A 15838-nucleotide genomic window follows, 5' to 3' on the forward strand; every position below is an offset into this window, starting at 1 on the left:
CTCATGGGGCCCTTGTGAGAATACATTTGCATAAAGTATTAAGTACAGAACGGGAACATAATATGCACAATATAAGTCTTAGTTATCATTGTTATTATTACTATTGATGTTACTATTATTGATGACTAGACTTTTTTTTTTTTAAATAAGACAAACGAAACATTTAATCTGCAAGTTAAAAGCATTGTAATAATAGATAGCAGGTGTGGCAATTCTACTTGTCAAACATCAGTTGTTTTTTAGTATCTGAAGCCTAGGCTGATGAAATTATTACTCAACATTGCTAAAATATTTATACAACCCCAGTCCCTTGAGAACAAAAATGGTAATAATGCCTCAAAACCACTATAGTATTACAGTCGTTTGTGTTGCTGGTGATGGAATCAATGGTTCACTTCGAAGGCTCACTTTAAATTCCAATTTAACTTCAAAAAGAAAAAGAAGTTCTTCTAAAAACACATGAGATAATATTATAGCAAAATAAGGGTTTTGGGGAAAATACACTAATGATACCCGTAACATTTTTTTGTCTTTTTAAAAATACTTGAAGAAAATCTAATTGATATTCACAATAGACGTTCTGAGATCTGATGCCTGCATTTCCCTTGTATACTTTAGTTGTAGAACTAAACTGAAATGTTAGAAGATGAATTTTGCCATCTGGGAATTTCTCCTTCAGAGTGATGGGTTAATGTCTGTAGTAGTTGTTTTTGAAACGTTGGAAGGACAGTTAAATCAGGGATGCACATTTGAACTCACTGGATTGCAAGACTCCTGTTATCCGTGTGTTCTAACTTTGTGATACAGGATAAACCCGTGTCGCTGACAACATCTGTCTCTAGAAGCTGAAGGACCATATACTTCATTGGGTTCTTCTCTCAAAAGTGGTGAAATCATAGGAGCTTGGAATTGAAAGAAACTGTAAATGTCATTCCTAACACACATTTCTGTCCTCATTTGTATCATAAAAATAAAAGCCTTGACAAATGGGCTAAAATGTATAACTCTCTCAGGAGCAATTCTTTCCCATCAAAGTATACAGCAACTTCACATAAAACGCATTGCTTTTGACTTATGGCTTCTGTTTCTAAGTGGAATCTGTTGAATGATGGGCATCTCTTTTTTCCTCAGGAAGAAAAACTGCAGTAACCATTTAGTACACGAGGCATGCGTGCCAGGAGACTGCCCTGAATCAGTTGTTCTTAAACCCATTTTAGAATACGGCTCAGACTCTCTCCTCGCCCCCTGCTCCATCAGCGTTTATGGAGCCTGTCCAAAGTGTCTCCTTTTTCTTTTTTTTTCTTTTTTTGCCTTGAATTGTGTACTAAGATTCTTTGTTATCTGTTTACAGTGTTGAATCTCTCTGTATGATTTCATTGCATCCTCAAAAACTGCTTCTCATAAATGCCTGCCTATCACTCAGAAAGGTCTTCGGTCCTTTTTTAATCTAATTGTTTTCTTGTTGAGTTTTCAGTGTTCTTTGTATATTTTGGATTACAGTCCTTTATCAGACGTGTCTTTAGCAATTCTCTTCTCCCAGTCTGTGGCTTATCTTCTTTCCGTTTTTAAGACCAGCTAGTTTTGTAGAAAACGAGAAACTAGCCTTGAGCGGCAACTCTGCGGAGAGCATGCCCTGGGTGGTGTGAGGGGAGATGGGGAAGGATCTGCTTTGCTGCCTCTCAGTGTAGCTTGAAGGAAAGTGCACGTTCACATGAGAAGAAATGGAGAGAGCAATGGAGGTGTTTACTTCTGTGTCAGAGGCCATAGTCCAGTCATTACGAACTCACAGTTTAGCAAAGGATTGGAGATGGACTGAGGCAGAAGTGGGGATCTTTGTAGAAAGGGAACTTAATCTGATTGGCCCAGAGAGAGGCAAGAAATGAAACTCCACTTGAGAAACAGGATTCAGACTTTTTATCATTTTAGTTTACATTGTAGAGGATCATTTAGTTCATATGGATTATGCTTGAGATTTAGAGCCTGGATATTCTCAAATACGTTAAGGATGGGCTTTGTTTACCTGAAGAGACATCTTTGGTTGCCTGTACATCCTTTTTGGTTCCAGCTGATTCTGTTTGTAGCAGATGCTGGTTTGTGTGTCTCATAGGGTGCGGAGAAAGAATAAATTAGCTTGGCATATTTGAATGCAGATAAGTATATTATAACACTTTCTAAATATTGCACACTGCCATTTAAAAACATATTCTATATGGTTTATTTTTTCAAACCTATGGAATATTTGCCTTGTATTTTCTTAGGTAATTCCACTTCTTAATGTTTTGAACTATAAAAATATTCTGGCTTTTAAATTTTAACTTCATTTTGAGGTCAGTTGTCTATTCTAGTTTTACAATTTCTCCTCTCATTATACATCTAAATTTGTGTGATCCTTAAAGCATGCTACACACATGTTAACATTTCACAGGGGCATTCTTTGAATACCGTTGATTTAAAATTTTCCATTGTCAAGGTCTTTCAGAAGGATTTGACTTTATGGATAGATGTGAGGAAAGCCGCTGCTGTTCACAGATATTGTTATGTGTGTATCGGGAGCCACCTATGTATCTAAATTAGTATGTGTGAAATCTGCCTCATTACTCTGGCCTTATAATGACTGATTTCTGTGCCACTCCAGACTCAATTACATGCGACTAAACTCAGATTTAATCAACATAAAGGGGGGTGCAGGGAGGATGTATTTTATCATACATCTGAGGAGTGTGTAGGTTAATTTCAAGCACAGTGGAATCTAGATGTTCATGGGAGGTTCTGCTTAGCTCTGCTGGACTCAGCTTGGTTTCAGTTACAGGTGAGTTTGGTGTGTTTTTTTCACCTGGAGGAGAAGGTGAGGCACACGCAGAAGGTGGAGAAGGTTGGTGCCCCTGGGATCGCCACTTCACGTGGTGAGAAGAAGAGCTGTTTCCCAAAGGAAAAGACTCTGGGCTGACGGAGAAGCAGGAGCCACACAGCAGGACCCAGGGTTGGTCTTGGGTACAGGGATCAGCTGGGAACATTGTTTTGGTTGGCCTTCGTCATCTCTTACGCGTCAGGAAACACTAAGCGTGACACATCATTGGAGGGACCCTGGTTCCTTGTTTTCTAAACCCAAATCAGACGCCGTCCTGAGACTCAGACGGTTTGTAGACGGATTGGAAAGCATGCTGTCAGACAAAGCCCAAGCCCAGTCTCAGCGATACTTGTCTGGTCCTTGCTGGGCAAGCCAGTTGAGCATGCCCGCCCCTGAGTGTCCTTATCCGTTTGAAGAATCCCAATGCAGTGAGGCCTCAGCTCTGAGGTCATTTCCATCGCGAAGAACGTGTGATTCAATGGTTCTCTTGCAAAATTGATTACAGGTTGGTTTTTCTTTTCTTTGGAACAGGGACATTGAGTGGAAACAGCAATTGCTCTCAAAAAGCTAAATCAAATAAAATTTGTGCCACGATAGGAAGATCCCATGGGCCTCTTGAGCACTTGAAATGTGGCTGGTGTGACTGAGGAAATGCATTTTTAATGAAATTTTAATAATTTTCATTTAAATTAGAATAGCCACAGCTCTCGAAATTATCAACTCATTTCAGCAAGACTTTCTTTGAGAAACAGCTCAAATGCAGGAATAAAACACTCTGTCTAAGTTTGGGCAGTGCATGTAAACCGGCCATCTCCTCTCCTCTCTCCCCAGTCCCCTGCACACAGCTACTCCAGCTACGACTCCAGCAAACACGAGGGCGGAGAGCGAGGGGCCGAGGACCTGTCCCTGCACAGGGGGGACGAGGATGATGAGGACCACGAGGACCACGACGACGCCGAGAAGGTGGCCGAGACGGACGGCGTGGAGGCCGAGCGGCTGAAGGCTTTCAACGTGAGTCCCACACCTCCCCGGTGGCTCACCGCTCACCCTGCACTCCCGTGTCGCCTGCTGGTAAATGTGGATACTTTAGAGGCGTGTTTGTTTAACTTGCAGAGGCGTTTATTAAAAGCACAGGAAATTCTCTTTGCCAACCAGACACCAGAATGGCTGTGTTTTGCTTAGGATGTTGAGGCCCGTGTGGCCGGACACGGGCGTGTTATGTGAGTATCCTGTGGACCCGGTGGGTGAAGCGTCCGCAGCCCGCCACCAGCTCGCTCTTCTGCTGCCCAGCTTGTTAAGATGCATGACAAAGCGTCCGTGGTCTGTGTGCAGAGTAGCAAAGTGGCGGCCGTATTGCATTTCTCTCTAACAGAGAGTTTGATGGGGTGCTTTGTTGTTGCAGTCTACTGTTGCCTCCTGTTTTTTTTTTTCTACACAATAGTCTATACTTTTCTGTCTGTCTGTGTCTGTCTGCCTTTCTCTCTCTCTCTCTCTTTCTCTCTTTTTTTATCCAACCATTGAGAAAGTCTTTAAAGGGTGTTTGCTTAAAATCTCTGGCTTTCCATTGCAAAGTTCTCCAGTGAATACACCAAAAAACAAGAGTATTTTTCCTATCCGTGATCAAGACAGGAAGCGAGGAACAGCCGAGAGCAGCCCTCCAAACCCTTCTCCTCTGTCTCCCTCTTGCCAACAGATGTTTGTCAGGCTGTTTGTAGATGAAAACTTGGACCGAATGGTCCCAATCTCTAAGCAGCCCAAAGAAAAGATCCAGGCTATCATTGACTCATGCAGGCGACAATTCCCTGAGTACCAAGAGCGTGCCCGAAAGCGCATCCGTACTTACCTCAAGTCCTGCAGGCGGATGAAAAGAAGTGGTTTTGAGATGGTGAGTTTTGACTGAAAACACAGCCCTAGATTCCATCCAAATCCCACATGTAAACCATGACACTATTTATTTTTTCATCCTAGTGTCTTTTTTTATTTTTTCCATGATGTCAGGTCACAGGGGTTCTGTTTGCTCGTTTGTTTCCCCCCTTCTCCTTTTCATCTTCCTGAAGTATATTTACCCCTTGTTTATTCAACCAGGAACACCTCGTGAGCCCAGCGCTCTCAGGCCCACGTGGTATCGTGCCATAGAAAATGAGGGTGCTGTGAGTCAGATCCCATGAGAACCAGCATCTCATTCATGTTTGTTTGCTTTCTGTTACTGCTGATGTGGAGATGAGGATGAGCAAGCCTTGAGGCTTTCGATGGCCTGGGAGAAGGGCTTTCGGTGGAACGGGAGGAAATGGATGGGTCCATCTAAGGAAAAGCGTTCTCGTGCCAACGCTTAACAGATAGCAGGCCTTGAAAGTAACCATCGGGGGTGGAGACCCTCGTGTGAAAAACAAGGCTTTGTTGGACTCAGCGCATCTGTGTGCTTGTGGGTGAAAGCGTGAGCTTTTATATTCAGCTGGGCTGTATACATGGGTGAGCTCATGCGGAGGTTAGATTACTTATGGGTGGAAATCAGATACTGTTTTTTTAACTTGGTTATAATTCACCTTGCTCTCTAAATGTACACCTGTAGATAGGGCATGCATCTACAGCGTATTTTTATTTTTTTAAAGGTATGTGAGCAGAAATGTATTGGGAATTTTCTGAAATCTTTTTTCCTCTCTCGGCTCCTTAAAAGCCAAGACCTTGAGTGTTTGTGATCCGTGCCTCTCATTCTTCGGTGCGAGGGGCCAGGAGCTAGTGTGTATAGGAGAGGTTTCAGAGGATGTCATATATGAGAAATCCTTTTTCAGACGTAAATGAAATGACATAATAAAAATTCCACCATCTGCTATCAAATTTTCTGCATTGGCTTGTGAAAATATCATTGATATTTTTTTTAAAAAGGGACTGTTCTTTTAGAGAAGCAGGGTCTGCCTGGACAGGAAAGAGCATGGGTTTGGACCCCAGGGAGCCTGGCTTGGCGTTCCAGATTCACACTTTGTAGCTGGGTGGCTCCGGCAAGCCACCTCAACTGCCTGGGTCAGACACCTCTCTGCGGTGACACTAATTCCTAGGTTATAAAGCTATGAGAATTCTACAAACCGTCATACGTAAAGCTCTGGGAGCCGTTTCTGACCCACAGTCATCACTAAATAAAATCTTAACTCTGAAAATATTATCAAATACTTTTTAATTCATCATCTGAAAAAGGCTCTCATTATACAAGCACAGAATCCACCATGTAAGTAGTTGTTTACTTCTCAGAATAACTGCATTAAAATCAGAGGTGTGGTGTATCAGCCATTTTAAAGTAAGAATGGCATAGCTGTGTCTGATCAAACTGTTATTACAAGCAGAGGTGATGTGGTATAAAAGAGGAGAGACAGTTGGGGGGAAAAAAGCTATTTTCCCCATTATTGAATTATTAAAAAGTTATTATCATTTACCCAATAGGAGAGAGATAACAGACAAAAAGGATATCTAAGCAGGTGTAAAAGCCCAGAATCCTGGCATTGACATAGAATCTGGCTCAGGAGCACTACGCAGCTGATGTGAAATTCCAATTAAAACTATGTCTCACTCAGAGCACAAAGTCTATGACATAGCTTCCTTTTTCAGTTACAATAAAGATAATATCAATATTTTTTATTTTAACAGCATCTGGCATTACTCTTTCTTCCTAATCATTTAATATTTAGAGACTATTTTCTTTGGTAAAATTTATTATTTTTCATAGTATAAATGTTTCATTAATCATTATTTCAGAGAAGAAATAATTTTCATGTAGAACTCTCAATTTCTCTAAGGCATATTTGAGATATTCGTGGGTTTTTCATTAATTGTATTTTTTACTTCCATGGACATCTGTTGTCAACCTCACACTATGCATAGAGGACAAAAAGTTGACTACTTCAAAGTCAAGGGATTTTATAAAGGAATCTTATGCTGTACAGAAATGCTACTAAATTTGAATGTAATCATTTCATTCACTCTTTATTTAATCTTACTAATAAAAGCCTGGGTGGTCCTCACGCTGTCACAAGATGGCTGCACGCACAGCGGAGGTGAGTCCCGGTGGCTGCTCCATGCAACTTCTGCCAGGGTTCCCACGGCCCTGCGTCCACCGCGGAGGCGGGACCCCCGGCTCTGGCCTACCTCTTTGGAGCAATCCATCAAGGAGCCCCAGATGGGTGGGTGGGGCCTACCTCTTTGGGCCTATCGATCGCAGGGTTCCCACACTGTGAGAGGGCACAGGCCAGGCTGGGGGACCTCCTCCCCCGGGTGCACGAATTTCGTGCACTGAGCCTCTAGTAGATATATAATGCACATAACATTATACAACATAATAAGGAGAAGTCGAAGAGATGTCTGATCAGTTAATTAGGAAAATATAACATGTTCCTTGATTAGTATGATTCATTGAGGTGACAAGTTGTGGGAAGTGAAATGCTTAAGTAATAATACAAGGCCTAATGTAATTAAATGTTAAATGAACAACACAGATGCAAATTGATATTGTACTTTAGCCCATTTTTTATGCATTACTCAGCAGTGTCCTCCTGGCAATAACAAATTAGACCTGCCATCTAGTTGACACTTGGAAGTTTGATTTGTTTTATGTGTCACTTCATTGACATGGAGTGTGGGGAGGATTCTGTGTCACTGTGAATAGTCATCATCTATAACAGGTAGGAAAAGGCATGAGTAGAGCAGAGAGGAATCACAGCTAAGTATTGTACACGAATACTTTTCCCATCATAATTATTAAATTTGATATACTATCAACAGGTATCTTTTTAAATTGAAAGAACTCTAAACAAAAATTATTTTCTAATGTGTTTAGTGTAGGTAGACATGAAGAAAATGTATCATTTTCAGTATGTGATTGTTTTCACATGCAAATTATTCTACAATACTTAATAGGCCAACAAGGCAACCTGAAGGTTTTAACATCCTTTTGTAATGGAATGGTTAAGTGTAGGGCATTCTACAATGTTTCAGTAATCATTATTTCAGAGAAGAAATAATTTTCATGTAGAACTCTCAGTTTCTCTAAGGCATATTTGAGATATTCGTGGGGCATTCAGTAAACTTAGCTCGTCAGTTATTTGGGATGTCTAAACCAGGAGACTCCTTAAGTAGTGTGAAATATTGAATTATATGTTTCCTGCTGACTTTGATTAAGAAATTCAAAGAAGTATTCCCATAGAATACTTTAACACAGCATATTTTAGTACTTTACTTGAGAATCTTGGCATTCATTTTGACTAATTTTCTGCTGTCATTAATACAAAATCTATTCATGTTTAATTATTCGGTACTGTCCCTCAAGAATTTACATTTCAACACAAATACTTTCAATTAACTGCCTATAATAATTCAAGTTCATATTTATGCATTTTTATTTAACTGGAATTATCAAGACCCCCATAGATCTTGACTGCTAAAGCAGCCAAAATTTCTGTCATTACAATAAGTATTTTCTATAATGCATGAAGTATAATAACTGCATTATGACACTTTTCTACACATTCTTCACATTTTTACCAATTCATTGCTAACAAACATCTCAAGCCATAAAATCCTCAGTGTTGAATATCAAAGAGTATGTTTTGTGAAAAAATCTAATAAGCTTGATCCAAAGTACTGTCTTAGTTTTCATTAGATTTTAAAGGCCCCATGAGTTAAATAGCCATTAACTTAATCCTTAGACAGAAATATCAAATTGTTATTAGTCTATTGTGTGGCTTTGGCAAATATATTCCGCTACTTTTTGTGAAGAATATTTGTTGATTGTTCCAGAAAAGAAATGCATTTCTTCAGGGCGTCCTGAGCCTGCATTCAAGAGTACCTGTCATAGATAAGATCGCAGAGACAAGGCTTTATAAAAAGGTGGGGTTGGCCCATACCTGAGTGTCACCTGTGTTACATGGTACGATTCCCATGCTGCACAGGTTTAATGCAAGTTTATAAAACTGAAGTGAAAATATTTAGGTGAGATGATCAAAGGCTCTTAGTCCCTCATTCCTCCTGTACCTCAAATTTTGCCACCAAGTTCTATCAACTATCCTAGATATTTGAATTCACAAATCTCAGCCTCTTGAAAAATTCCCTATTTACTTTCATTTTAATATTATGCAAGTGACTGTGTGTTTGAAGGAATAAGACTCATGCAATTACTTGGTAAAATTTTGCCAAGGACCTTGTCCACTAAGTTACTCAGTGTCCACTACAAATGATTTTATTTCAGAAACTTCTAGAAGGAAAAGCAAGAAAAAAATGGTTTCTCCTGCAGAAATAGTGCTTTTATGTTTTCTCATCCCTAGGACTCGGTGTAACCTTGTATGTTCACTTCTGTGCCTTGCCTCCAAGAAGTTCAAAGTCAGAGTCTTTCTAAGGTCCCCATTTCCCTTTTGCTGAATTTATTTTAGTGTGCATGTTACTATTTTAGGGAAAAAGCGAGATGTGAATTCTAAAAGCAAATATGTAAATAATCTAATTATGGCAACACCATACTTTCATGCTATCTTCTAAATTCTTGTCCTTAGTATTTCTTTTTAATTGCGTCCTATAATACCCATTTCAGTAATTTTGATATCTGCTCTCTTGATCTTACAGTTCTTTCATCAGAAAATAAATATTTAATGCTTAGGAATAGTACATTTTTAAGAGAATTTGACTAATTACATCATTTGCTTCTATTCGTCTAATGCAGCCCCAAAGTAGAAGGATCAGAATTTGCTTTTAATTCATAGATTCCCTGATATTAGAAGCATTGCAAAAGCTACAGTGACATTTGCTATTCCTTCTTTAGCAAATAGAGATATTATAAAAAATTAATTAGAGTGCTTCTTTAAACTAAATTTTTGATCAGAAATAGACCCAGTCCTTCATACAAGAGTTTGATTAAAAACTTTATAAACCTGTATAGCCAGTATTATTTAGAATGTTGCTCCATCACCCATCCCAGCTCTTCCCCATTTTTAGTTTTCCTTCTTCACTGAGAGGAAAATTTCTTCTCTTATGTGAAATAAAAAAGTTTCCACATTCCAAGGAAATAGTTAATCTCATAACTTCTCTTTCACAGTCTGAGTCCATCTTTCTTTGCTAGGTCTTCTGAAGGATTATTTTACACTCACAGATCAGACCCATCACCACCAACTCTCTTGATCATCCCTCACATTAAAATTCTGGTTCTCACCATATTGAATTAGTTCCTAGGATGATCACGTGACTACATTTGCACCGAACCCAAAGGTTGGATCCTCAACTCAAACAGCCCCATTTTCTTGAGACTCTTATTTCTATCCCTCCTTTTTTTAAATTTTTTTTAATTTTTTATGTTGGGCACTTTCTAAGATTCTGGGCTTGGCAATGTGCAGCATATGACCCTACCCATAGCTGCAGAAGTCTGCCCTGTATGCTGTACTCCACTAAAAGTAGAATTCCAGTCATCGACAAAGCTTTGGTATTTCATTCCAAATGTCAGCCAGGCATTTGACAAATGTACTGATGTATCTTCACTGAACTCTTTATATTCTCCACCGCCCACCATCTTCACTGATATTCCACCTTATTCCGCCTTATCGACTCTGTCACTGGTAAATTCCTCTTGACTTGCCTATTTCTGGTACGAACTCCACTGTTGCCATTTAACCAGTGTTCATAAACTTGGGATGAGATTTGACTGTTGATACACTTATGGCTTGCATCCTACCACTCACTGAATTCTGTTTATTCTTCCTTTGCTGAGTTTCAAATCAGTCCCATAATTTTGAAGTTTCTCTGCTATCACTTTAGTTCTAATCCTTCCTAACTCATACCTCTATTCTTGTACAGTTCTTTTTAAAAAATTTTTCATTGATTTCTAAAGAGAGAGGAAGGGAGATGGGGGGATGGAGAGAAATATATATGCGAGAGCAGAACATCGACTTGCTGTCTCCTACACACCCCATACTGGGGATTGAGCCCATCACCTGGGCATGTGCCCTGACCAGGAATCAAACCGTAAACCTTCTGGTACATGGGATGACACCCAACCAACTGAGCCACACTGGCCAGGGCTCTTGCTTAATTCTTGAAACTCAATTCTATCTCATACTTCCTCCCTATCGTCTATTCCTAGGCAGGCACAAAACTAGGATTTATGCCTGGAAATTATAAAATTTGGGGCCTTTTTTTTTTTAAAGACAAGGAATACACCATTATGAGCAAAAATGATGTACATTTATTTACAGTTAGGAAAGGTACCATATACACAGAAAAGGATTTAAAAACAGGGAAGTTTTGAAGATTCAAACCCTTTTCTTCTGACATCTTAGAAAATGTGCAGACACATTTACATATAATACTTCCTGGGTTTACGTGGCTCCCAGCAGAGCGCTTACACATGAGGGAGGTGCAGGCCTCTCGTCGGAGCGAGGGGGACCGGTGCCTGCGCTGCATTGGTTGTATGAAAAGTCTCCTTGGCTCCTGGAACAGTCTTTCCCAATTCTGGCTGTGAGGTGTCCAACGTTGCCATTTTACAACAAAGTCTACGTTGTTTATCTAAGTTGTTTATATGTTAAGAGCATAGTCTTTTGAAACCGACAGGCCAAGTTTCAATTCCGGGCTTAGTTGAATTTCCATACAATTTGATGTGATGTTTCTGAGTCTCCATCTTTCTAAAGGAGAGGCTGTTGGAGTCTTACATGTGATAATGTATATACAATGTTTAGCACATAATCTTGCACCTTTCTGTCCTATTTAAAAAAATGTCCAGTTAGTTTCTCTAGCACAATAGACCATCATATGCGATTGCTGCTCCCTCTCAATGTGTGCTGTCTTGGTCCACTGATGTTTCCTGGCTTAGGGGTTATGGGTACAATTCTCTCATTATTTACTAAATGTACTAAATGGAAGAATAACCAAAATGGATAGCCAAATAGTTGTCAGAGTTACTAATTATTGTATCTTTTAGTTTTAGCAAAATATTGACCTGAGCCTCAAAGAATACCACAGGCACACTTACATACCACCCCCCTTTCCTCTATAAATATATACAACTCCTAAGTAAAATATAATTTTTAAATACCTTTCTAAGCTCAAAAAAAAAGAAAAAGGAATTCCCAGGCCAAGAAATTAATAAATTAATAGAAAACTCATAGCCAGAATTGTAAGCCCTTAATTTGATAGGGTAGTAGACTTGGAAGGTAGAAAAAGTGAGGTCTGAATACCCTGTCAAGCTCAGGAGACATGGGTTTTGGTGTGGGACTGGCAGGAAATGAATAGAATACTGTACAGAAAGGTCAGGCCCTGGAAGGCCTAATGCTCTATCAACGAGGAATTAAAATGTCTCCTTACAACTTTTGAAATAAAATAGGCATTGTAAGCATTGATATTAAAATCTTACCAAGTGGGTTAAGTAGAAGGTAAGATTCAGCCAAAGAGAAAATCCTTAAACACAAAACTAGGGGAATTACAGAGAGAAAAAGAGAAGGGAAATATGAAAAAAAATGTAAGCTAAAGAATAGAATGATGAAGACATAGATGATTGGCATTCCAAAGGAGAACTTGGAATAAGGACCTCATTCAAACAGATGAGGACAGGGCTTTTTGGAACTGAGTAGTGAGGAGACCATTGAATCCTAAGATCAAAGAAGAAGACCGGTGCTGAGTAGTACAAATTAAAAAAAAAAAAACCCCATACCCACGGATATCACAGTAGAAACCGCAGCCCCATAGCATTCCTTTATTTTTTTAAAATATTTTTATTGATTTCAGAGAGGAAAGGAGAGGAAGAGAGAGATAGAAACATCAATGATAAGAGAGAATCACTGATCAGTTGCCCCTTTCATGCCCCCCACTGGCATGTGCCCTTGACCAGAATCGAACCCGGGACCCTTCAGTCCGCAGGCTGATGCTCTATCCACTGAGCCAATCCAGCTAGGGCCCGTGGCATTCTTAAAATGTCAACAGGAAGAAACAAGATATGATCTAAAATAGGACAGAATGAACACACATCTTGTCCTCAAAAACAGATGTCAGAGCCAATCTTCAAAGTCCTAAGAAAATGGCTTCAACATTTGTAGAGAAACCACTTTTAACCTACAGATCGATGCAGCTAAAGCCACTTCCAGAGAGAGAAAGGAGATGCTGCTGGGACTGAGTTCCCACACTCGGGCTGTCTCCGGGCAACCTGGAAGTCCTCTGAGAAGAAAGAGGAAACTGACCCCAGAAGGAAACAGTGGAAATTGGCAGTAATGGTGAGGAAATCGGAAGAAAAACACCTCGATTTTATATCAGTGGATTTGAGTTTTTATCTGCGCTTCACCGGTTGTTACTTAAGGACCTTGTCAACCCGGGTTTTCGTTTATTTCTGGAAAAATGGAAATAAGTGGCACGTATACATGAAACCAGCCGCACTGGAAATAACAGTGTGGACACAGTACGTGGTGCCTGAGGAACGTGATAAAATGCAACTTAATCTGAGATGTCATTCCACGGTTCCCTTTACTGGGAACCCTGGCTGCCTTACTCTGGTGAACTGCTTGGAGAACTGAATCAATTATGTCCTTAACCCTCCCTTCTGGCTAAGAACAGCCTTACATCTCTCTCTCTTCTGTGTGCAAGTTTTACTTGTGATACCTCCTCTGTAGCTTTATCTTATCCTGTCTTATATTACTGTGCCTTATACATGGGCCTTCGCTCCCTCCCACGGAGTTGTATTTCTCGAGTACTATGCTGCTTAGTTTGTGCGTATCTGTATCGCCCACAATGTCGTGCACACTGCAATTAGTTGCTCATGAACGCTGCTCAATACGTGTTCAGTTCAATTGAATTAAAATGATGGAATGAAAGTTGACTGAGTGAATGGATATTTACTAATGTGTTACTTTGTGGTAGGAATTAGTTGGGAGATAAGCTAATTTTTATTGTCTACTATGTGTTTCACAGTATTCTGCAATTGGCATTTGAATTTGAAAGCTACCACTGACTGAAAATCTAGCCTAATATATTTTAAATCTTTAGGGAGATTTTTCCACTAAACAAGACAATTATATAACATTTAATTTTTATAACATTTAATTTTTATTCTTTTTAATTCTTGAAACACTATTTTAAACATATTTTCATCTATTTGTCAGTTATTGTGACTAGGTAGTGACAATGCAGGAGCTGCCCCATGGTGGTCAGTGAGCTCCCGTAGCCAACTTCCTACGGCCCCTCCCCACAGCCAGCCCAGCCCCAATGGGCCTCGATTGGGGGCGGGGCCGGCCGTCCAACCTCCCGCAGCCCCTCCCCCCAGCTGGTCTGGCCTCAATGAGTCCTGATTGCTGTCCAGACTAAGGGACCCCACCTGTGCACAAATTTGTGCACTGGGCCTCTAGTATAAGTATGTAAGTATATGTAGGTACCAACTGTTATTCCCCATGCATTTGTGAAAGATCATTATTAATGGTCAATAATGTTTTAAAATTAAGGCCAAAGCATAGAGCATCACTTCATAGAAAAATATGTATAATCAAACCCTCAATGAAGATTAATTAGCATGTTTGTTACAAACACATTTTCAAGCTCCTTTGAATTAGTCAAGAGAATTTTCTAGAGAAACTGGAGAAAGTCTAATGGTTCACATACAGCTGGGTCCAAGTGCTCAAATGCCAGGGGTTTGATGCTCCCCCATTTCTTATCTGTGCTTCTTGGTGCAATGCTTGACCTCTCAGGTGGTGCTTGCTACCTGCTGGGAAAAGTTGCATTAGCAGATCTTAACCTCTGTTCTTAAAACTCACTATCTAAGAGCAGTCTCCCAGCTTCAGGTCCTGGTTCCCATGAAAGGACTTGGATTGGCCCTTTGGGGATCATAAGTCCATCTCTTGGGTTAGTCGCTGGGAATAAAGTGATGAGCTCCATGATTGTCTAATCCTAAATCCTGTGGCCAGGGTCAGGCCAATGAGACACTTTGCTTACCATTTCCACCAAAACTGTACAGGATGAGGTCGGGACAGTCGACCTGCTATTTTAGCCCACATTCACCATCCTTACCTGAAATATTGGATTATCTCAGGTTCCGAATTCAGAACTTTTCAGATTTTGGAAACATGATAGAGTATAGATTCTGATTATTGCATAACAGCAAGAATCTGGGAAAACATCCCATATACAAATTTATTATTTCTGCCACAAAACATATGACTATGCCCAGAAAGTAGGAAAAAGAAGGATTGTAGGTATTCTCATGTCATTTTTATGCCAATTGAGTTTGCCCCAAGTTTTTAAAAATCTTTGTTTGTACAGTATTAGGATTTCGGGATTGCCAGGAAAAGGTTGAGAGTCTACACTACACATACGTGGTTGGATGTGTGTCATCCCCTGCATGCTAGGCACCATGTTTGCTTGTACAGTAAAGCCTATGATGGCAGAGACAGCTGTGTTTGCCTCCATGTCTTTGGACTTGGCATAGCTCCTGACATGTAGGACGTGCTCATGAAATATGCTTGTTGAATAAATAAGTGAGGCTATCAGTGATTTTTGTGTACATTACTTCATGGAAGTGATGCTAACAACTGCTCCATGACATAGAGATTATTTTTTCTCTTCAGAACTTACCGAACGAACCTCAGTTTTGCCATTTATAAAAAGGGAGATAATGATACTTGGCAAGAAGAGTGAAGCTCAGAGAGATTAAATAGCAAATTGGTCAGACAGATTGCAATTAGTTGATTACAGAGTGCTAGCCTCGTCCACCTGACTTCGTTGCTGAACTGTTAGGTTATTCCACTGATGTCCACAAATGCCGCTACCTACTTAGTTAACCAAGGGGTCCCTTAGGAGCTGGAACATTCTGTTCTGCCTGTAACAGTTAGGCATTTAGGTGCAGAGATACCATTTAGGGGAGATAGGGTATGCATATCATCCAAGCTACCGAATTCTTAAATTACATATTTTTCTAAGATATCAAGATCAGAAGAAACAGTCTTTATTTCGGCCCTCCCTAAACTCTGACTAGTGGATAATTTGCTTTAATTATTT

General features: G+C 40.0%; 1 protein-coding gene across 7 annotated transcripts in view; it reads left to right on the forward strand.

The window, feature by feature from the left end:
• Window positions 1-15838, forward strand: part of NOL4 (nucleolar protein 4) — a 211946-nt gene that overhangs the window by 146379 nt on the left and 49729 nt on the right. For 4 of the 7 annotated variants that reach the window (XM_081097326.1, XM_081097331.1, XM_081097330.1 and 1 more), the window contains one exon: window positions 3680-3859. In XM_081097326.1, the coding sequence (XP_080953452.1) occupies window positions 3680-3859 (180 nt within the window). Of the gene's footprint in view, window positions 1-3679; window positions 3860-4541; window positions 4734-15838 lie in introns of all 7 variants that reach the window. The other 3 variants (XM_081097325.1, XM_081097328.1, XM_081097327.1) reach the window with 1 other exon arrangement.

This window comes from Myotis nattereri (assembly GCF_964212035.1).
Source record: "Myotis nattereri genome assembly, chromosome: 8".
Taxonomy (NCBI): Eukaryota; Metazoa; Chordata; class Mammalia; order Chiroptera; family Vespertilionidae; genus Myotis; species Myotis nattereri.